The 24052-nt window shown below is 41.8% G+C and overlaps 2 protein-coding genes across 2 annotated transcripts; both read right to left on the reverse strand.

Moving 5' to 3' along the window:
* Positions 1-6453, reverse strand: LOC145395155 (mitochondrial carrier homolog 2-like). Its single transcript, XM_080268850.1, has 8 exons — positions 6346-6453; positions 4014-4098; positions 3580-3701; positions 3058-3236; positions 2665-2851; positions 2403-2470; positions 1149-1363; positions 1-161 (listed from the first exon to the last, which is right to left on the reverse strand). The coding sequence occupies exons 1-7, from the start codon at positions 6451-6453 to the stop codon at positions 1168-1170; spliced, it is 945 nt and encodes a 314-aa protein (XP_080124976.1). The 3' UTR covers positions 1-161; positions 1149-1167.
* A 4748-nt stretch (positions 6454-11201) lies between these two features.
* On the reverse strand, positions 11202-16966 carry jhamt (juvenile hormone acid methyltransferase). The gene is made up of 5 exons (XM_080268851.1): positions 16831-16966; positions 13476-13663; positions 12716-12889; positions 12247-12394; positions 11202-11395 (listed from the first exon to the last, which is right to left on the reverse strand). The coding sequence occupies exons 1-5, from the start codon at positions 16964-16966 to the stop codon at positions 11226-11228; spliced, it is 816 nt and encodes a 271-aa protein (XP_080124977.1). The 3' UTR covers positions 11202-11225.
* Between the last annotated feature and the right edge of the window lie 7086 nt (positions 16967-24052).

The following is a 24052-nucleotide window of genomic DNA, read 5'->3' on the forward strand; positions in this document are numbered from 1 at the left end:
CCATCAACATCATCATCACTATAATCATCACCATCATCACACCTAAGGACCAATCACTTATAAAAATCTGAGAATGGAACTATTTTTGTATATTTCTGCCACCATTTTCTGAAGCCATAGTTATGTATTTGCCTCTACTACAGCAAATATTCAGCCACTCACTGAAAGAGAGAGAGAGAGGGCAGTGTTAATCATCAATACATCATCATCATCATTACAATCACTATCATCATCACCAATGTCATCACTATCATCATCATCATTATCATCACAATCATCATCATTACCATCACTATCTGCAGCAGCATTACAACCATCATTATCATCATCACTATCATCATCATCACAATCATCATCATTACCATCATCATTTTCATCACTATCTGCAGCAGCATTACAACCATCATTATCATCATCACCATCATCACTATCATCATCATCGTCACCATCATTAGCATAACTATCATCATCGCAATCATCACCACCATCATTATTACCATCACTACCACCATCATCACTGTTAATATCCCCAACCCTCCAAAAAGTGTCAGACTGGAGAGATGATTTGACTAGTAACCAAGGAGACTCATTCCTGCCTCATAACTTAGATTAACAAAAATTTCAGCTCATTCTTCACCTCAGCATTCAAGATGGAGAATGGGCAATTTTTGGTCGTTAAAAAGACAAACTATCTATCTATCTATCTATAACTAGACGCCATAATCCGGTAAGGGGTGGCCGTTTGTCTTTGAGTTAGTTGTTTTACAGGGAGGGGCACTAACCCTCCACCAACCCACTTGCTGACACGTAAGGAACACGCATGGATTGGTTATATGGTTACCACCCAGTGCAGTAAATGGTTTCCTGGCTTACAGGAAACCAATAGGCTTGTAACTCAATGTAAAGCCACCTGAAAAGGAAAGAAGAAGAATAAAAAGTGACAGGAAAGATGGGAGAAATAGGAAGAGAGGAGGACAGACACAGAAAAAGAATGATAAAGGTGAAGGAAGAAGTAGGCAGCACTACATCAAGTGAGTGGAGGGCAACCAGAAAAAGAATGATAAGGGTGAAGGAAGAAAAGCACTACATCAAGTGAGTGGATGATGGTCACCGCCACCTACCACAAGCACTCAGACCTCTTCCGATACCTAATTCGGCACGACGGCACTACGACACGATGGGCGGGGCGAACATGGTGGAGGACGGTATGGCCAGGGATCCGTCCAGCATGATGGTGGGGCCGGTGTAGGCGCGCCACAACATGGACGACCCGCGCTTGAGGCCGCGGATCTGACGCAGGTGTTTGTAGCACTCCAGCCAGGTGTCATAGATCGGCATGTTGGGGGGGCACCCGGCGGCCAGGCTGGAAGAGGAGGACGAGGAAATGAGGTGATGGAAATGCAGAAAATGGAAGATGTGGAGAATGGGAGGAATTTTTTTATTTAATGCGAGGAAGAAGGAACCAAAGGCTGAGCCCACAAAACAGTTTCTTCCAAGAAAAAAACAAAAACAGTAAAAAAAATAAGAGGAAGAGGGGGAAATTTGATGTGAAGGAGGAGGAGGAGGAAATGAGGCGATGGAAATGAGGAAGCTGGGAGATGAGGAGAATAAAAGGAAGAGGGGAAATTTGATGTGAAGGAGGAGGAGGAGGAGGAGGAGGAAATGAGGTGATGGAAATGAGGAAACTGGGAGATGAGGAGAACAGGGGAATAGCTGGTGTTTGCAATGGACTGGAAGGTAACCATGTGCCTAAACCAGCCCATTCCTTCACAACAGTTGATGGAAAGTACTGCAGGGGGGGAGGGGGGGAAGGAAATTTGGGACATATAATAAGATCTGTAACAATGTGAGAGTACCAGCTTGTACTGCGACATTCTGTACATTCAATCTACGTATAGTTACTCGTCACTCTATGTACAGCCATTCTATGTGCTGTAGTTACTTTATATACAATCACTCTATGTACAGTCACGATGTAGTTACTCGTCACTTCAGGTATCAGTTACTCAGTGTACGGATACTTGGCTATGCCTTGTACCAAGCTTGTCGCCATACTTGACTATAATGGTATTCCCTCACCCAGTCTATGGCAGCCAAACATCTACCACCAAATTACCACTCATCAACCAACTACCACTCATCAACCAACTACCACTCATCAACCACCTACCACTCATCTACCACCTACCACTCATCAACCACCTACCACTCATCTACCACCTACCACTCATCTACCACCTACCACTCATCTACCACCTACCACTCATCTAACCATCTACCACTCATTTACCACCTACCACTCATCAACCACCCATCTACAGTATCACCATTTACCACTCATCTACCACTAAACTGTCACTCATCTACCACCTGCCTACCACTCACCTACCACCAATACTCACCCACTGCCAGACACAGCCATACAATTGGACACCACTTGCAGAGGGTAGGTCACCGCTGAGGCCAGGAACTGAAAAACGTGAAAGAAAACGATGGAAAGTCCAACTGTTACCCAAATTTTAAGGATTTGTTTCTGTATTTAATTTGTTTTTCCTTCCTGTGTTCTCTTCTATAAACAAGAAAATTAATAATAATAATTAAAATAATAATAATAATAATAATGATCATCATAATAATAATAATAACAAAATACTCTGCACTCACATTCATAGAGGCAGAGACATACTGCTTCAGGTCTTTATCTTCGACCAGGTAGTTGTTTATGACGTGCGCCAGTGTTTTGCCGAGCCACAGAGCCGTGAGGTCGCACAGGAGGCGGGGGATGAGGCCGCAGAAGAAACCCTTAATGCCCTGCTCTCGGTAGATTATCCCTACCGCTGTAAACACACCCCTGGGAGAGAGACAAGATGGGGGGTGGAATTATGTGTGGATATAATACTCTCTTCAATTCCGGTGTCCACCGACTTCCTCACTTCACATCTTTCACGAATCACATTATTTTGCATCCTATCCACCCTCTGTACTCCACATACATTCCTCAGCAGTCCCATCTCCACTGCTCTTACTCTTGACTTTTCATTTTCATGCCACACTTACGTATATTCGTGCTCTGATCCGACAAACTCCGCCATGCACCTCACGGCAATGACATGGAACGGCTGCGACACCAGGATGGCCGCGGCACGCCCGGCTGACTCCCGGCACGTGTTCTGCACGAAACGCTGAGTACGCTGCGGCATGCTGAGCTCCTCTATGTCAATATCACCATCAAGCTCCTGCAACACAAAATACTGTAGCATCATCATCATCATAATCACCACCATCCTCCTCCTCCTCCTCCTCATTATCATCATCATCATCATTATCACCACCATCCTCCTCCTCATCATCATCATCAACAACAATTACAGACTCCAATCTATCGTCATCCAAACAATCATCGTATATCTGAGGAGACGTAGCTACGACGGAAGTGATAAATAAGTTACAGGGGATAGAGTTGGCAGTGGAGACGATGTGGTAAACCTCTTCAGTCCAGCCACCACCTACACACTTACAAAACATACCGGCACTACGGAGGCCACTTACACTTAACATTTCCCCACTACTGATTGTTACCTTAAACTTGATGGATTCAGTGACCTTCTGGAAAGCCACGCCGCTGACGATATTGGCGGCCAGTTTGGGGGTGAGGCCACGGTAGCAGCCACGCAGCCCATCGCGGCTCTTGATGTACGCAACTGGTGGAAGTACAAAGTGGTGATAGATATATAGATAAATATAGTGACATAAACAGACAGACAGACAACCTGATAGACAGACTGACATATAGATGGACTTTCCATTAGACTTAATACTCACTGTAATTAAAACACTTGAGTAGTTGAATGCCTCGCAGCCAAACACAGTTCAAGATTTATGGATAGACAGACATAGATAGATAGATAAATAGATAGACAGACAGACAGACAGATGGACACAGTCAGACACACATACAGAGATAGACGGATAGATAGATAGACAGATAGACAGACAGACAGCTTGATACTCACTGTAGCTAAAGACACTAGGGTAGTAGAACGCCTCTCGGCCGAACACCGTACGGGATTTATAAGGCTTCAGCGGCTCATGGCCCAGCTGTCAACACAGAAATACAACAACCATTTAAATAGACTCCGAGCTAAATAAAATACTTCATGTTATACCACAGTTGGTCTTCTCCCTAGCCTAACACCTTTTCCTAAGTGATTCGTTCATGGCCCAGCTCTCAATGATAAGATATGACAAACCTTTATAATATACTCCATATACTTCATGTTAAATATACTCCATGCTATACTATGTCTTCTCCCTAACACCTTTTCCTAGGTGATTCGTTCATGGCCCAACCTGTCAATGATAAGATATGACAAACATTTATAATATAATATAATATAAAACTCCATGTTATATTAGGTCTTCTCATCAGTTAAGGAAGCTCCCTAACGCCTTTTCCTAAGTGATTCATTCATGGCCCAGCTGTCAATGATAAAATATAACAAACATTTATAATATAATATAATATAAAACTCCATGTTATATTAGGTCTTCTCATCAGTTAAGGAAGCTCCCTAACGCCTTTTCCTAAGTGATTCATTCATGGCCCAGCTGTCAATGAAAAATTATACATTTAAATTATACTCCATGTTAAATAAACTTAATTCAATAAAGTAATAGGGTTCAAATGAGAATAAATAATCTATCTATCTATCTACTGCCTGACGCCTTAATCCCATAAGGGGTGGCCACAAACAAATCGCCTCCATGTCGCCCTGTCCCCCACCAAAACCAAATCTGACAGTAAAAATGGATGGTTGGAATTACAGACATTTAGCATCCTTTACCTTTGGCATCCTTCCAGCCTAACATAACTAGTATAATATTGCAATAAACTTTACTACACAGGTATGGTGATGGCAAACTTTATTACACAGGTGTGGTGATTGCAAACTTTATTACACAGGTGTGGTGATTGCAACTGCCTTCTTAAAATGTGGCAATCTTTGGGATATTAATGTTAGTACAGTATTTAACATATAGAAATGTAACCTAGACAGCATTTATATCCCTATCAGGCCAAACCCACTCACAGTCCTACCCATCTAAACATACTCTAACTGATCCTATCCCATCCCAACATCTATCTATCTATCTATATACCTAGGCTGCTTCCCCCAAGGAAAGGGAGGTAGCCGAGACAGGATGACACACTCCCCATTTACTCATCCATTCAAACACATTCATTCACATCTTAGCCCCAAAGGGGAGAACGGACAGATCCTCACCGCACCACACCTCACAAGGGTCAACTGCGCAATGCACTCAGTGACATCTGCAGCAGGGCCCGACAGCAGAACTGGTTTACCCCTGCCACATCATAACAGACCCATCCCAACATAATCTACAAAACTATCTAAACCTAACATATCGGTGCGTTTTGAAGAAGCGTGGCAGCAAGTTTTGGTCTTGGGCGTTACCTTCGTTGGGGGAACGGGCCGTACAATATGAACAAGTTGTTATGTATTTCAGAAGTAAGCTACAAAACATCCTGTATTTCTAGAACTCTATGAAGCATTATTATTAACCTGTGACACTAATTTCAACAGGAAATATGGAGAGGCTGTACTCATGTGGGATAGGCTGGCCATGTGGAGAGGATCGAGGGTGAAAGACTGACAAAGAGAGTGTATGTGAGTGAGGTGGAGGCCAAGGATGAGATGGAGGGATGGGGTGGAAAGGTATATGAGAGAGGGAGGTGTGAGTTGGGAGCAGGGCAGTGAAATGGCGGGGGACAGGGCGACTTGGAGACGATTTGTTTGTGGCCACCCCAAACGGGATTGAGGCGTCTGGCAATAGATAGATAGATAGATCTAATATTGCTAATTAACTGTACACAGTATCTGAAATGTAATACTCAGTGGACTACAGGCTTAAGTTGCCCCTCCTCCAGTCCACCAATCCTACTTTTGGGGGCTAAGGAAGTGACCGAGACGTTTGCACAGCCGGGCCGTTCATCCATCTGGTTATATTAATGCCACCACATGAAGGCGCCCCTCTATTGCACCACCGGTAGCTCGGAACCGTGAAATACCGGAAAATGGCGAATATTAATCCACAAATTCTACGCTAAATACAAGGCGCCAGTCTTTACTAAATCCCATATTGACGGTGACTGGGCCTTGCTATCATTATATACAGCTGCCAATTCCAAACTCAAAATACTTCCCCGAGAAAACTATTAATTATACACGCCGCTCTCACCCCCGTCTCGCCACTCTCTTGAAGATCCGTGAAAATAGACTTCAACTCTCTCAAAACACCATATGAAAAGCTGCGCAGACATACCTGAATCAGAACTTTGGCATATTCGATGGGATGGGTGGTTGAATTGAGGAAAACCCTGACAATGACGTGCATCCAAGTGAGCTCATCCTTCTTGCCTGTGGCCGCCATTGTTGTTGTTGCTGCTGGACACGGAAGGCGCTGGGTCATTTTTTATTTTTTTTCCTATGACACTTACGTGCCAAAATATGGTATATTTATATATTTCGGTATTAAGATAATACATTACTTGACAAAATTTCCTTCCAATACTTCCCTGTATTTGTCTCACCTCGAAAAGGGTCGATCGGGATTTTTTTAAATCTATTAAATCTGAAAAAATGTAAAAAAATAACACAGTTCTTTAATAACGTATCAGTGAAATCAGACAAAGAAATACGAACGAAGATTTGGGGGGGGGTATCATCTCCTTGCTATAACAAGCACTGCCTGAAATCGTCATTGATTAATCTCATTCTTTATAAAGTTAACATCCGTTACGAAAACAGTAAATTTTATCAAATCAAATAAAAAACAGAGAAAATGAAACATAGGAACTACCCAATCTCGGTATCGCTCTTGCATAATCAGCCGAGTCAGCTGCAAGAATTTAAACTTGAAAAACAGGGAACTTTAAGCTACATTCATACAAGGTCGAGGGCTTAACCAACACCAGTAATAACAAACAGATTACTTACTGGACACAAAATGGGAAAAAAGGCATAATAACATACATAACAGGATACAATATGCTTATAATACAGCACTACAGCTCTAAATATGACCTTTCCACAGCATCTCCGCGATTAGCACCCATTTCACCTTAAACTGGCTGATAATTTCCTTTTATAACTTATCTAACCACCTTCTTTTGCTGTATAAGTACTCTATATACCTTTACAATAAATATTTCAGTCAATTATCTGACTTATCTCAATGGTATGATAAGAAAGTACTACGGCTCTATGACCTTTCCACAGCACTTCTTCGTGACTAGCAATTTTTTCACCTTAACTTGGCTCAGATTTTCCTTTTGCAACATAATTCACGTAGCTCAGTGGCATAATACGACAATAATTCTGCGGCTCTACATCCTTTTCACAGCACTTCTTCGTGACTATTAGCATTTTACTCTAACTTGGTCTAAAATTGCCATCTCTCCATCTTGAATCCTGAGTTGTATCAATAGATTAACACTAGAATATGATGATAGTCACGAAGAAGTGCTACGGAAAGGATGTAGAGCCGTAGTATTGTCTTTTTTCTCCCATTGAGCTACGTGAAAAACACTGCAAAATAATGAGAGAGAGAGAGAGAGAGAGAGAGAGAGAGAGAGAGAGAGAGAGAGTCAACAGTGGAAGGATGTATGTAAACCAGAAGAGGACAGTAAGGTGTAATAATCAAAATAAATCGATTGGGAAAAAGTGTTAGGGAGCTTCCTCAACCGACTGGGCCGTCAGATGAAAGCAAAGAGAGTATAATGTGTGAGCGACGAAAAGGAAAGAAAGGCAGCAGTGACTTTATCTACCTGCCTACCTGTCTCTTTATTGATCTATGTACTTACCTACCTACCCATCTACCTACTTACCAATCTGTCTCTCCACCTACTTATTTCCCTAATTACCTCCCGCCCTACCTACCTAGCTATCTATCTGTCTACCTCCCTCCCTCCCTATCTATCTACCTCCCTCCCTCTCCACCTACCTATCTATCTATCTACCTCCCACCCTACCTACCTATCTATCTCTCTACCTCCCTCCCTCCCTACCTACCTAGCTGCCTATCTATCTGTCTATTTATCTATCTATCTATCTAGTTTATTCGTGCTACCTCCAGACGACGTTAACTCTCTCTCTCTCTCTCTCTCTCTCTCATTCGACGGTCATGGACAGACCTAGGTTAAAGAAGCTCCCTAACACCTTTTCTTTAGCTATTTAGTTTTGATTATATCTGGCTAATATCGTTTTGCACGCTTGTGCAGACTATGGCGATACTGGAAGGATTTAAGTAACAAAGAAGAGGGCAGTAAGGTGCAATATACAAAATAAATCACTTAGGAAAGGGTGTTAGGGAGCTTCCTCAACCAACGACGATACGGCGTTGCAACTACTACTACTGCTACTACTACTATTAGTACTCCTTACTACTACTACTACTACTATTTACTACTACTACTGTCTGCTACTGCTACTACTATTATTATTATTATTATCATTACCTCGACTTCTACTACCACTACTACTACTACTACTGTTGCTGCTGCTGCCGTTACTACTACTACTACTACTACTATCTATCTATCTATATCCATCTATCTATCTCTCCATCTATCTATATATCCATTTACATATTTTAACTATACGTCAAAAGGACTAAAAAACACTAATAAATGCATTACTTTTTATTGATCACTAATAATCACCTACTGTGGTGTTATGTTTACGACTAACTGGATTTGAATATTGGCGGGAAAGTTGGAAGATTTGAAACTTAAAAAAAGGAGAAAAAAACACTAACTCCCATGGCTATTATTTATCCTGCAAAATAAATAAATAAATAAATAAATAAATATGTAGACAAATTACCCATGCTGGAGTTAAAGAGATTCGAATTTTGCCGGGAACTTTCACCAACTGAGCGAGAATTATCACCACCAGAGGAAAATTATCACCACTAAAACAGAATTATCACCCTGAGTGGAGTTATTTACATGGAATAATCAGTATCACCGTCATACCGATAGTCACTGTAATACTAAGTAGAATTATCACCACCAGAGCAGAATTATCAAAGAATTATCATCACCAGAGCAGAATTATCACTACCAGAGCAGAATTATCAGAGAATTATCACCACCAGAGAAGAATTATCACCAGCAAATTAGAATTATCAACGAATTATCACCACCAAAGCAGAATTATTAAAGAATTATCACCACCAGAGCAGAACTATCAAAGAATTATCACCACCAGAGCAGAACTGTCAAACATTTATCACCACCAGAGCGGAATTATCAGAATTATCACCACCAGAGCAGAACTGTCAAAGAATTATCACCACCTATGTAGAATTATCACCACCTGGGAATTATCACAGAATCATCACCAGCAGAGCAGAATTATCACCACCAGAGCAGAATAATCATATAATCATCACCACTAGAGCAGACTTTTCACCTTTAAGAGAGAATCGTCACCCTTACACTATCACCTGAGCAGAATTATCACCACCAAAGCAGAATTATCACCATGCAAAGTAGTCTGCAGTCCACTGGGTTTAGATCAACACGAACAATAATAACTAACAATTACAACAATAACAATATCAAAAAAGCAACAAGAATAAAAAAAACAATAATAATAATAACAACAAGAACAACAATATCAATAGCAACAACACACGAAAATTAAAAACGCAAAAATAGAACAGATATTTAAAGTAAAAAATATATAAATAAAAAAACAGCCATAATTATAAATCTAATTCAATTTAATGATGAAAATAAGATGAAAGACAGGTAGGAACATATATAACATCAAAATTCGAGATCAGGTACCCGTATTCAAGAAACAATAAATTTATAAGTATGATACTGTATAGAAAAGATGCGGGAGCTTCAGGCCCACTGGTGTGCTGTGGTGAGAGAGGGTGATGATGTGTGGTGTGGTGTGAGGGTGGTGTGGTGAGGATTATTTTTTTGTGGTGTGTCTGTGTGCGTGTGTGAAAGCGGTATTGTGTGGTGTGCGGTGTGGTGGAAAAAAAAATATTACAAGTAGCTATAAACACAAAAATTAAACACACACACACACACACACACAACGTCACATTCAAATTCATTCATTCATTCATTGCCAGACGCCATGTATCCCAAACGGGGTGGCCAAGGGCTTAGAGTTAATTGTTTTACAGGGAGGGGCACTAATCCTCCACCAACATTCAAATCAACTTTTTAAATATATTCAGAACAAATTCAAAGGCAAATTCAATCCTCCACAAAATCCTAAGCAGCACCACAAAGTCAGATGAAAGAAAAAAACGACCAATTCAAAGTTATGTCCCGTAAAAATATCTATACTAAACTAACAACCAAAATTCAAAGTCAAAGCAGAGTCCAGTTCAAAGCAGAGTTCAATTTAGTCGAAGCAGAGTCCAGTTAAAGCAGACTCCAGTTCAAAGCCAAAGCAAAGTCCAGTTCAAAGCAGACTTCAATTCAAAGTCAAGGCAGTCCAATTCAAAGCAGATTCCAATTCAGTAATAATAATAATAATAATAATAATAATAATAATATAATAATATCAGTTAGCCAGAAACATAAACCCACTATGGCTCGTACTCTCGTCGGTTAAGGATGCTCCCTAACACCTCTTCCTTAGTGATTTATGTATGGATATGGCTGGCTAATACCCTTTTGTACGTTCATGGAAAGTATGGCGATATTGGAAGGATTTATGTAACACAAAATAGGATAGTAAGGTGCAATAAAAAAAATAAATCGCTTATGAAAGGAGTTGGGGTAAATAGAAAAAAAAAAAATTGCTCAGGAAAAGATGTTAGGGTGAATAAACGAGGTAAATCGCTTAGGAAATAGTGTTAGGGTGTCAACAAAATAAATCGCTTAGGGAAAGGTGTTAGGGTAAATAAACAAAATAAATCGCTTACAAAGAGGTGTTGGGATGAAAACAAAATAAACCGCTTAGGAAAAGGTGTTGGGGAGCTTAATTCCTCAACAGACGAGAATACCAGCCTAGAACTAAAACCGAATTTCAAAACCAGATCAGATTAACATCCGCTCCTGCACCCACTTCTTCCGAAAACCATTGATTACTGCCGGGTGTGTCGCTTCAGGCGCCATTTACTACTCGACGGCGTGTCACTGTGGGTGCCATTGATGACTGGATGGCGCGTCACTCCGGGCGATGCAGGTGAGCCACCATGAGGCTGTACCGGGCCACCATCTGACCGTCGGGACGCTGGGTCTTGAGGCGGGCCAGCTCCTGAAGGCTGTCCCGCAGGAAGGCCTCTCGCTTCTCCTCAGGCACCCTCTTCAGGAAAGGGTTCACGGCCTGGATGGCGTCTGTCAGGAAGGGGGAAAGCATGGCTGGACCAACACGTGTGATTTTTTGTAAATTCGTGTATCTGACTAACGAATATTAACGGTATACACTTTCAAACACACAGTTATATTGTGCATAAGATTTTGTGTGCTCAGTCAGTAAGAAAAATGGATGATGGATGGATGGACGTTGTGACTGGAAATAAATATTGAATCACCTCAACTCTCAGGTGGGCTTTAGGACTGAAGATAATCCACTGATACAGTATGCATTTTTTTTTATACAAGGAAGAAGGAACCAAAGGCTAGAAGCGAGCAAGACTGATCCCTGCAAGAAAAAATAAAAGCAAGACAATAGACAGCCAAATTCAAGATCCTTTCGAGATGCCTGGACACACTGCGTTTGAAAGACTGGAGGTCATAGGCAGTAGGAAATACAGAGGGAGACAGTTCCAAAGCTGACCTGTTGCATACATGAAGAACTGCGAGTTAAAGTTAACTCGTGCATTAGAGTTGGAAAGAAAAGGGATGACAGATGTTAGGCACAGATTGTAGTGGTGGAGGGATGCAAGCGCCAAGCAGACAGTTCAGAGGTGCAGTGACCATTGAAGTAGTGATAGAAAAGCGATAAAGATGCATTGATAGGATAGAACCCTGAGGAACACCACTGTTGATGGCTCTAGGAGAAGAACAGTGTAAGTCTACAACAGTAGCTACACAGCGACCAGAAAGGAAGCTAGAAATGAAGGCACAGATAGAAGGCTAGAAACTATAGGAAGGCAGTTTGGAAATATAAAGATTTATGCTCGATTGCTGAGCCACTGGCCAGGTTAATATATTGCAATCTCTGTCTATCTTTTGAGTCAACGTACTTTTGACATAATTGATGTTCTGGAAGACGAACTCAAGCTGTGGTGCCTCGCAGGACAGTATATCAAACCCGACATCCTCTGCAATATCCGACATGGCCTGGGCGGGGTCGCTCTTGTGCTGGTACACCGAGATGAAGTTACTCACGTCCTGTGCCAAAAAATGTAGTGACCGAATTCGCGTTAAAAAAGTCCCTACCCTGACGTAATATTATTCCACGCTATATAATCTGTACCTTCATGTATAATAATTCCTTGCAACATAACCCACACACAAAATATTTCTTTCAACATAACCCACAAATAACAAGTCCGTGCAGTCTTACATTTATTATTATTAATATTACTACTACTAGCCGACTACGACTATGACTATCATATTATTATTGCTTTTACTACTACTACTACTGCTACTACTACTACTACTACTACTACTGCTGCTGCTGCTATCAAATTATTATCATCACCGTACCTTCATATACTCGTGCCATTCAGGCTTCAGACTCATATTTTCATACATGGTGAAGAGTGGATTGTTGGCCAGAAAGACGAGTAAAGCTTCCCCACCAGGCTGCAGTAACTGGTAAATGTTCTTCAGGCACTGTTCTTGCTCCCTCACCCAGTGCAGGCAGTAAAACGAGAACACCTGCACAGTAGAGAGAAGAACAGTTGAAAAGGTTTTTAAAATGTGGCTGTCGACCAATTACATCCTATGGCTTCTATTTTTCCTATTTCTCTTCTTTTTGTTTGTTTTCCGCCTCACTCAAGCCAAAAGGGTCTATGGCTGCCGAAGGTGAGAGTATTAAATGTGAATATGTGAATTAATTATCTATTTATATATCTACAGCCAGACGCCATAATCCGGTAAGGGGTGGTCGTTTGTCTCTGAGTTAGTTGTCTTACGGGGAGGGGCACCAACCCTCCACCAACCCACTTGCTGACACGTAGGGAACACGCAGGGGTTGGTTATATGGCTACCACCCAGCGATGTAACTGGTTTCCTGGCTTACAGAAAACCATTAGACTTGTCACTCAATGTAAAGCCACCTGAAGAGGAAAGACGAGTAATAAAGTGACAGGAAAGATGGGAGAAACAGGAAGAGAGGAGGGCAGACAGGAAAAGAATGATACAGGCGAAGGAAGAAGTAAGCAGCACTACAACAAGTGAGTGTGAATACAGCCTAAAAGATGATTAGAGGAATAGTACACCAGCTATTTCTACTTAATTCTACCTTAGTAAATCCATCAGGAAAGATCTGGCGTGGCTGGATGGTTTTCTCAATGTCCAGCTGGCGAAACGAGAGCGAGTTGTGGTCGAAAGTTTTGGCGGCAAAGTTGACCATCTCGCTCGACACATCCACACCGGTCACGTGATCCACCGTGGGTAGTAGTGGTAGCAGAAGGTTCCTTGTTACATCACCTGGCGGGAAAAATGTGTAATAGTAGTGAATAGTTAATTATGGCGATTAGAGTTGCTAATGACCGTGATTAAACAAGAGGGCAAAAACAGCACCGTACTCAAGACGCCATCCTACTTCAAACTCGTTTCGTTTCGTTTCGTTTTTAAAGGCTCCAACATGCTTGCATGTGTCGGCCTTGGTCACCTAATGGCGGCTCTCCACGCTGCACGATCCATTGCAGCCTCCCTGTTCAGTCCCTTAACCCTAAGGTCACACTTAATGACCTCGTCCCATGTCTTTCTCGGTCTACCCCTCATAACCCCACCCCCAATATTAACACTTCTCACCTTCCTCACCCAATTATCATCCACCATCCTCTCCACATGTCCAAACCACCTCAATCTACCTCTCCTCATCACAACACCAATACACTCCAGTCCCATCCTACCTCTCAACTCTTCCATTGTAAACCCAGCCCCTCCAGGCCTTGGAGGCAGGGAATCATTGTCATTTCTGTACGTCTGAGCCGGCGAATGTCTTCCTCCTTCACTGCCCAGGTCTCACTGCCATACAGCATTACACTCCTAACACATGCTGCATACAAAGACCCCTTAGCACGTAGGGAGAGCCCTCTCAATGTCAGAGAGGCAAGAGCTCCCTGAACTTCTTCCAACCACTTCTCACCCTAGCCACAGAGCTAGCTCCAGCCCCACCTCCAGCACACAACATGTCTCCCAAATAACAAAACTCTTCCACACACTCAAAAGAGATTCACCAGCAAGTTCAATCCTTTCCACGTCTGATGATCTCCACCTGCTCACCCGGCACGCTGTACACATAAAATCAGCATTATCTCGCGGTCTACCTCTGATACCACTACATCTCTTATGCACCCATTTATCACAAACACCGCACAAGATGGAAATAATTCCACGCCCTTGTGGCAAACTGCACATGGCCACTCTCCCTCGTCTTTGACAGTACCGCCACTAACCCTAGATATCATCACTTTTGTTTTATCTGCATTTTCCCTTAAGCCCTTGTGCCCCGTACCATCTCTCCACTTCCTAAATCTTTCCTCCACCTCCCTTTCATTCTCTGCAATCAACACCAAATCATCAGCATACAACAACTCCCACGGGAGTCCGTTTCTAAAGTCACGTGAAAGGGCTTCAAGTACCATGATAAACAACATGGGACTCAAGACTGACCCCTGATGCACACCAACATTCACGGAAAACTCATCACTCAAATCTCCATTCACTCTCACCTGGGTATGAGCACCCACATACATGGCCATAACCACCCTAACCAGCCACTCCTCCAAGCCAAGCTTTCTCATTGCCCACTTCACCACCTCTCTAGGGACTCTGTCAAAGGCCTTTTCCAAATCAACAAAAACAAAATAAAGATCCCTTCTCCTACCAATATATTTTTCCTGAAGCTGTCGAACAATGAATATGGCATCAGTGGTCCCCCTACCTGGCATAAACCCAAACTGCATCTCATCAATATTCACTCTTTCTCTAATCATACCTTCTAAAACTCTCTCCATTACCTTCATTATCTGATCTAAAAGCTTTATACCTCTATAATTTCCTCTTTCCAGGGCATCACCCTTCCCTTTATACACATTTACAATTACACTCTTCAGCCAATCATCTGGGACAACACACTCATAAATAATCCTATTTATCAGGTCAGTGACTAAACTCACCCCTATATCGCCTGAGGCCTTCAACATTTCGGCAGTCAACCCAGACACACCTGCTGCCTTCCCCACCCTCATCCTGCCTATTGCCTCACTCACAGTAGCAGTATCAATCAAAGGCCAAGGGCCAGACACTGGATATGCTGGCTCCAAACCTTCCCTGTCCCAGTCAGACTCCTCATTCAACAACCGGTTATAATGCTCTCTCCATGCATCTTTAATATCCTCACTGTTCACCACTACCCTTCCTTCATCATTCTTCACACACTGCTCACCTATGATATCCCGATTATCCCTCTTCACCTGACCTGCCACCCTAAATATATTTTTCCTTTCCCCATGATTTAGGTTATCAAGTAATTGTCTCTGTGACTCAGACTTTGCCCTGTATACCTCTCTCCTAGCCCTACGCTTGGCAGCCAAATATTCCTCTTTGCTACCACCCTTCTTCCATTCCCGGAAAAGCCTTCTTTTCTCCTTAATTGCAGCTTCTACACCCTCATCCCACCACCAAGTTACTTTATGTCTTGGTGGTCCTCTTGTCCAGCCGCATGTTACATCAGTAACTCTCAAGAAATTGTTCTTGAGGGCTCTGTACTGTTCATTAACGCCTCTGTCTACAGCTCCCTGTTCAGCCACCACTCTCCTCAACTCACTATAGAAGGCATCCCTTACTACTTGGTTTTTCAGCTTCCATATTTTCCTCCTAGGTACATAAGTCCTCTTTTTCATCACTTGTTCTTTAAGCACCATATCACAAATCAATAGTTTGTGCTGCTGCACACTCCTCACTTCCTATAACTTTAACATCCCTCACTAACCTCCTATCGGCCCTCCTAACCAGAAAATAATCTATCTGACTGCTATTTCCCCCAGACTCATACGTAATTAACCTACTGTCTCTTTTCCTAAAATATGTGTTGCACACAATCATGTCCGTTGCCTCCCCAAACTCAAGTATCCTTTCCCCTTCTGCATTTCTTAGACCATATGCACATCCCCCATGCACTCCTTCATAACCTTGTGCTGCTTCACCTACATGACCATTTAAGTCCCCTCCCAAAATCACTATCTCATCATCCCGCATACCACCCACTACACGTATTAAATCATCCCAAAATCTATCTTTCTCTGATTCATCCAGTCCTGCCTGTGGGGCATATGCCGATATAATCACAGCTATCTTTCTTCCCAACAGAATTTTCACTACCAATATCCTATCGCTTACTCTCAAAACATTCATAACATATTCCACCCATTTCTCCGCAACCATCACACCAACACCTCCATATCAGTCTGTCCCCCCCTGCCAAAACAACTTATAGCAACAGTCCTTCCCAACAATCTTTCTGGCTGATCCACCCCTGTACCGGACTTCCTGCAAACATGCCACATCCACCCACTGTACAAACATTTTTGTATTAGGCTGTAGATTGTGACTTTCCCTCTCTCTCTCTCTCTCTCTCTCTCTCTCACCTGAGCCACAGCCAATATCCATCACTGCCTCTCCCTCGTCGCGCCATGCCATCTGCGGCAGGTACTCCGACAGAACCAGAAGGGCATCGCGCCGCTGCAGGGCATTGGCTGAGGCGTACAGCTGGGCATCCTCCATCTCACCTGCCGAAAAATTACAGGTGACTCGTAATTAACTTTCTCCCTCCCCCTCACACCTGGAGAGATTACAGGTTACTTAATTCTCACCTGGTAGAAATTAAAGGTAACTTGTAATTAACTCTCTCTCTCTTTCTTCTTTCTTAATTGTTCATCATCATCATCATCATCATCATAATCATCACCATTATCACTATCACCATCATCATCACGACCACCACCACCATCATCACCAATATACATATCCAGTTATGATTAAGACATATGTTACTAAATATCAAAATCATCGAAGCCTAACTCGCACACAGACAAACGTTAAGGACTAAAGACATGGACTTGCATTCTCAGTGATTAAGGAAGCTCCCTAACACCTCTTCCTTACCGATTTATTTCTGAATACGGCTGGCTTATATCATTTTTTATGCAGAGTATGGTGATATTAGAACGAATGAAGTGACAGAGGAGGATAGCAAGGTGTAATAAGCAAAATAAATCACTAAAGAAAAGGTGTTAGGTGTTGGAGTAAATCTTGTTGTTGACTTTGACAGGATAAGTCACATATACAACTGCCCTACGTCCTTACTGGTATTAGTACGAGATGCGGGAGCTTCACGGCACTTCAAATATGTCCTCGGTCTGGTGTGTGTGTGTGTGTGTGTGTGTGTGTGTGTGATCTGTAGATTTTTTTGTGTGTGTACTTATCATCCACAAACGTTAAGCAAGGGGCAAAAAGACAAAGTTACTCGTGAAACTCCCTACCTCTTGGTTTTTGAATCAATGCATCCACACAGCACCACCTTCACCCCAACAGGCATCTTGGGCCACTAAACCACCAGGCACCCAGTACAACACGAAACTAAAACATAAAGCACACATTACCTGTCTCAGTTGCTGGGAATTACGAAGGGAATACAAAAAATCTTGCTTTCCTCTGCGCTTCGATGCTGCGGAAAAACCAACCGGCTTCCGAGATAAATTTCCAGCAAAAGATATACGAAGTGGTGAGAGTGCAAATTGTTTAGGTCCCTATTTTTTTTTAAGGGAATTGTTTTGACCCTATTTCTCGAAGGCGCAGCAAACGACAGAGTCAATCGCTGGCCTACAGGCGTCTGGTGGAGGTGGAGGGCCCAAACGGAGTGGCTGCCCGACGATTTCTGAGCTCCTGCCACCCAACCTGCGTCTTATATGCCGTTCTTCTGCCCCTTTCTCTCTCTCTCTCCCCCTCCTGCTGTGTCTTTATACCGGTGTCCTCCCACACCCTCTATACTTCCCTGTGTCTACTACTGGCAGGTCTGTTTATAGCATTCCATTGCATTCTCAACTGATGGTATCTTGTGTGCTGTGGGGAGTTCAGTCTGCTGGTGTGGGCGTGAGTGAGGCAATAGTAGAGAATAGTTAAAAATGTTAGGAATTGAAACAGTCTGAGCACATCCCCTCGACAGGAGAATACAATATCAAAAGTAAATAAAGAGAAGAATTGCAACACCATGCCCTGACCATAACACAGGAGGTGAAGTAAATGAAGAAAGAGGAGGAAGAGGAAGAGAAGAAAAAGGAGGAGGAGGAGGAGGAGGAGGAGAATGGCTGACTCCTCACGCCCTATAACTACTAATAATACCATTGTCCTTCACACCCTTCATTGTGTTAAAAATAACTCACATTGTGTTAAAAATAGGATGTTGTATGGCAGAGGAAATTCTCTCTCTCTCTCTTTTTTTTCTCTCTCTCTGTTACCCTTCTTTTGCTATCAAATTTGAAATAAGCTGCACGACAAAAATCTGGGCCAAGTTAAAGTGAAAGACCTACAATATATACCCGGTACATTTAAACACGGCAATTTTATGCCAACCTAGAGTGAGTGTAGTATAGACAGCATTAGTTATTATTATTATTATCAATAGGTGGGGGCACTCACCATCCACTCACTCAATGTAGTGTCTTGGAGTACAGGAAACCCTCTATACATCTATCAACATATCTGATGATAATAATAATAATAAAAGTCAGTATAAATATAATCAAGACTTTACTGTATTATCACCATTCTGACACATTAATATCAAAACACTACAGTTCCTCTTAATATTAACAGTTTTAAAAAGAAATTAACATAACCTAGACAATATACTTAACATCCCTCAACTGCCTCCTTATCCCCATGCAAAGACTACTAACTACTACTACTACCACTACTACTACTATCAGTGCTACTATTACTACTACCACTACTACTACTACTATTCCTACTTCCCCATCCCCCAAAAGGAGAATGTTGGACAGAAGGGAAATTTAAGCCTGTAGTCCACTGAGTTTATGTTCAAATGAGCCTGGGACTACTACTACTACTACTACTGCTACCACCACCACCATTATTATTACTACTGCTATTACTACCACTACTGCCACCAATAACACTACTAATAATACCACTACTACTACTACACTAAACAACGACAATGTACAAAAGATCTTAAAATGGTATAACAGGATGCTATATATATATATATATATATATATATATATATATATATATATATATATATATATATATATATATATTATATATATATATATTATATATATATATATATATATATATATATATATATATTATATATATATATATTATATATATATATATATATACATATATATATATATATATATATATATATATATATATATATATGTAGTATGGTCAGTGAGTTAGGATCACATACACCAAAATACAACAGGGTGGTACAAAAAATTGCTGTATAAAAAGAGTACATAAGGTAACATAGACATATATCCATCAAAAAACATAACCTAATCACATATCCACCAACTGGCAAGAAAAATGATCCTGGAACTGGGAAGAAAGTTATTACAGCAAGTTACTATGGCAAGACGCAATTACAAGTTACTATTGGCAGCGGTATTATACAGTTTATCCCAGCAAAATACTTAACGCAATTATTATACGGTTAATTCCATCAAAATAATGCAGCCATTATCCGTGTAGCGGGCACAAAACATCAGGCTGAAAAGCTTGGAAGTCTTCGAAGTTACTATCGGAAAACACTATACATATCCCATCAAAATACATAAAGAAATCACTACCTCATACATGATCCTGAAACTTGGAAAAGACACAAGTTTGGCCATGTGGAGAGGATGAAGAGTAAGACTAACAAGGAGAGTACGTGAGTGAGGTGGAAGGTGGGGGGAGAGCAGGGATGAGATGGAGGGATGAAGTATATGAGAGAAGGGAGTGTATGTTGGGGGGAGGGCAGTGTAATGGCAGGGGACAGGGCAACATGGAGGCAAGGGCAGCTCGGAAGCAGTGAAGTGCTAAGCAAGACATCTTTCCTTGACACTGCAGCCTTCACCTCTGACTTGGGTTACTCTGCCACTAGACTCCCCACACAGCCCTTTTACCCCGATGACACACATTTTAACCTAATATTTGTAGTAATAGTGTTGTTTATAAAGGCAGGCAGGTTGAAGCCTTTATAAATGATACAATTACAACCACCAATGACTTTATTTAACTTCATTCGGTTTGTTTTGTTTATAAAGGCTCCAGCTTGCTTACATGTGTCAGCCTTGATTACCTAATGGCAGCACTCCATGCTGCTCAATCTCTGGCAGCCTCCCTATTCAGTCCCTTATCCCTGAGGTTGCGCTGTATGACCTCGTTCCAGGTCTTCTTCAGTCTGCCTCTCACAACTCTACCCCCGATATTCACACTTCTCACTTTCTGCACCCAACTGTCATCCTCCATCCCCTCCACATGCCCAAACCAGCTCAATCTTCCCCTCCTCATCACAACATCAATACACCCCAGTCCCATCCTTCCTCCCAAACCATCCCAATTATCATCCCCCATCCTCTCCACATGCCCAGACCATCTCAATCTACCCCTCCTCATCACAACACCAATACACTCCAGTCCCATCCTACCTCTCAGCTCTTCCATCATAAACCTAGTCCCCCCAGGCTTCACATTCAGGGACGCACTGCACAACAAAGCATAATAAAAGACAGGTTGAACACTTGTATCTGTGACTATTACGCCACATCACATCAAACACCAAAATCACGACATAAACACAGAAATACATACTAAATTAAAGAACTTAATCTACATGGCATACACAACCACTTAACTACAGGCTTCACCTTAAGTAGTTAGCAATAAACGATAATTAACAATAAACGATTTGGTCCTTCTGTTAGCAAAGTTATAAATGCTAATATACAGTACACCCAAACCTCAATTTAAGAGACTACAAAGGGAATCAACTTGTCCCTTACTTAAAAATGTCCACTGTTTTACCATATATAAAGACAATATTATTATGAAATCCAATGACTGTTTCACTTATCTTACTTATTTACATGATTATGAATATTACTTTACGGGTACTGTATAAAGAAACATATTAATGTGTATAACCTGGACATTATGCATCATTTTTGAATCGTCCTGTCCGTGTGTCAGGCAGAATATGGAGTCCCTTAAATCTGAAATCCCTTAAATGGAGGTCCCTTAAATCGAGGTTTGTGAGTACTAACTCCAATACTAAAGCCTTCACTATGGCTGTAAATTTTTCTCTCTAGCCTATATTACAGAGACAAGCATCTTCCCAAACTTGAACGAATCTGTCAATATCAAACCATCTGGAACACACACCGAGAGAGATGCAGTTTTTTGCTATATTTCACCAGGTTTATATTTGTTTCAGATGTAACTGGGAAGGTACTGTAATTATTTCTCCGAGACGCAAGCACCTTCCCAAATCTGAATGAATCTACAAGGGAAAAATCAAACCATCTGAAACACACCCTGACAGAGATGGGGCTCTTCACTCTATTTCACACAGTGTACATTTGTTTCAGATGGAACTGGGAAGGTAAGTTATTTCTCTGACTCTACCCTCTCACCAAAAGCTATCTGAATGCCATAAGCCCCGTGCATTTTGAAATATATGGCTGAAGCAAGTGAACTTCTGCTTGTGTGTACCTCTACCGATGGTGATTATGGTACCACACACACCAAAACACCATCCACCAGCGTGATGAAGTGCGTTACTCCACAGTCAGGCTGGCCAACTCAGATGACATTGCAAGTTCACTTGACTTTCACACTGTTTTTCACGCTGTTTGGTGAAGCTGGACAGTCACTCAGAAAAGTATTGTTACAGGAGGGGTCCAACGACTTCCATACTGAACGATCCAGCTGTCTCGTTAGGGCTGGAGTAAGGTCGTTATCAATCATTTCACTTGTGGTGCCAGACTGTGTCACGCAGAAGGTGTAACTATACTTTTCTGAGTGTGTGTGTACTTCTACAGGTAAATACACTACACTATGGATAAAATGGCAGAGTATATAAACTTCTTGATTGGAATATGAGCATTGGATTATAAGTAGCCTGAGTTATTTGTGTGTGTGTGTGTGTGTGTGTATCAGACTACTTACTGAACCTCGATGTGGCGGATATCGGCTGTAACAGACACTACAAAGACCACTGTACTTCCACCGGCCATAACAAACAGTGTCCGTTAAATGGGGTGCAGTGGGTGGCAGTACAAGTGTTCCCGACCCTTTGTACTCCAACCTGGCCTGACATTGCCCTCTCCCTGTGCTTGCTGAGTTGCAATGACAGACTATACTAATACCGTACTAGTCATGAAGAAGTGCTATGGCAAGGAGGTGAAATAAGCTGCAGGAGGGCAAACCTATGGGCCAAGTTAGTGTAAAAGGAGTATAGTTTTCATTTTTAGCAATATATTTTACTTCCGTCACCATACGGCCTTCCGTTACACTTTCAATATTCTTAAATCACTAAATACCCTTCTTCGTCTCTCTCTCTCTCTCTCTTTCTTTCTTTCTCTCTTTTTGTGAGCTAATTTCTTCTTTCTTCAGCCCTTCTCTATATATGAATAAGGGTCAGGACTATGAATAAATGTCCATCCTTCATAACCACACACTATCACAACCACAACAAACCCCCTATCTATCTACAGCCAGACGCCTTAAACCCGGACGGGGTGGCCACAAACAAATCACCTCCATGTCGCCCTGTCCTCAAAAAATTAACAAGATCCGCACAGGGAATACTACCTTACTTCCAACCTCTTTACTAACTAGGTGAATTAGGAGCGTTGTCAGCTGCTGCTCTATTGAAGGCCACTTATATATGTAGTAAAAAGCAGAATATCTATGTATCTATCTATTGCCAGACACCTTAATCCCTTATAGGGGGTGGCCACAAACAAATCGCCTCCACAGCAGAGTGACTTTGGTATAATGCCTGCCACACCCCTCTACGCCCCTGCATTGAAGTAAAATGGAATATGGAATACGAGAATAGTGTTGCAATTCTGGAACCCATCGTATCGTTTATAATATTGTATCGCATCGTTTATAATGGCCCCAACTTGCTTGTATGCATCAGCCTCGGTCATCTCCTGGTGGCTCTCCATGCTGCTTGATCTCTGGCAGCCTCCCCATTCAATCCCTTATCCCTGAGGTCACACACTATAGCCTCATCCAATGACAATACAATACTATACTGTAATAACAAACGACGCACCATTTCAGTAACTAATTTTACTTGAAGTTTATAATCTGTGTTTATTTTTGTACCCTGTGGATGCTGTAACTGTTACAGGTACATAATAAACTGTAATGCTGTATGCTGTAATTAACTCCTGGACTGTGCAACAACCTGACCTTGTAACTGCAGGATTGTTTAGCACTCGCAGGGTTACTTTCAGCACTGAGACTTAAATCACAGTACACTCTTGTATACCTCTGTACTGAACTTTGGGAAAACACTGTAACAAAAAAATATATATTACAGTACTTTCTCTGGGTTTACTTCAGCTTTAGGACTTGAATTACAGTACACTCTTGTATACCTGTACTGTACTCTGGGACACCATACTGTAACATAAGAAATAGTACAGTACTCTCTTGTTTACCTCTGTACTGTAACATATAAAATTACTGCACCACACGAGAATATTTACTAGTAAGGGGGAGGTTTTAGCATGTCTCCTAACTCTACCCGAACACCACACATCGCCCCCTGCCCCC

Source organism: Coenobita brevimanus, chromosome 30, assembly GCF_032717465.1.
Source record: "Coenobita brevimanus isolate Jiangsu-jjx chromosome 30, ASM3271746v2, whole genome shotgun sequence".
NCBI lineage: Eukaryota > Metazoa > Arthropoda > Malacostraca > Decapoda > Coenobitidae > Coenobita > Coenobita brevimanus.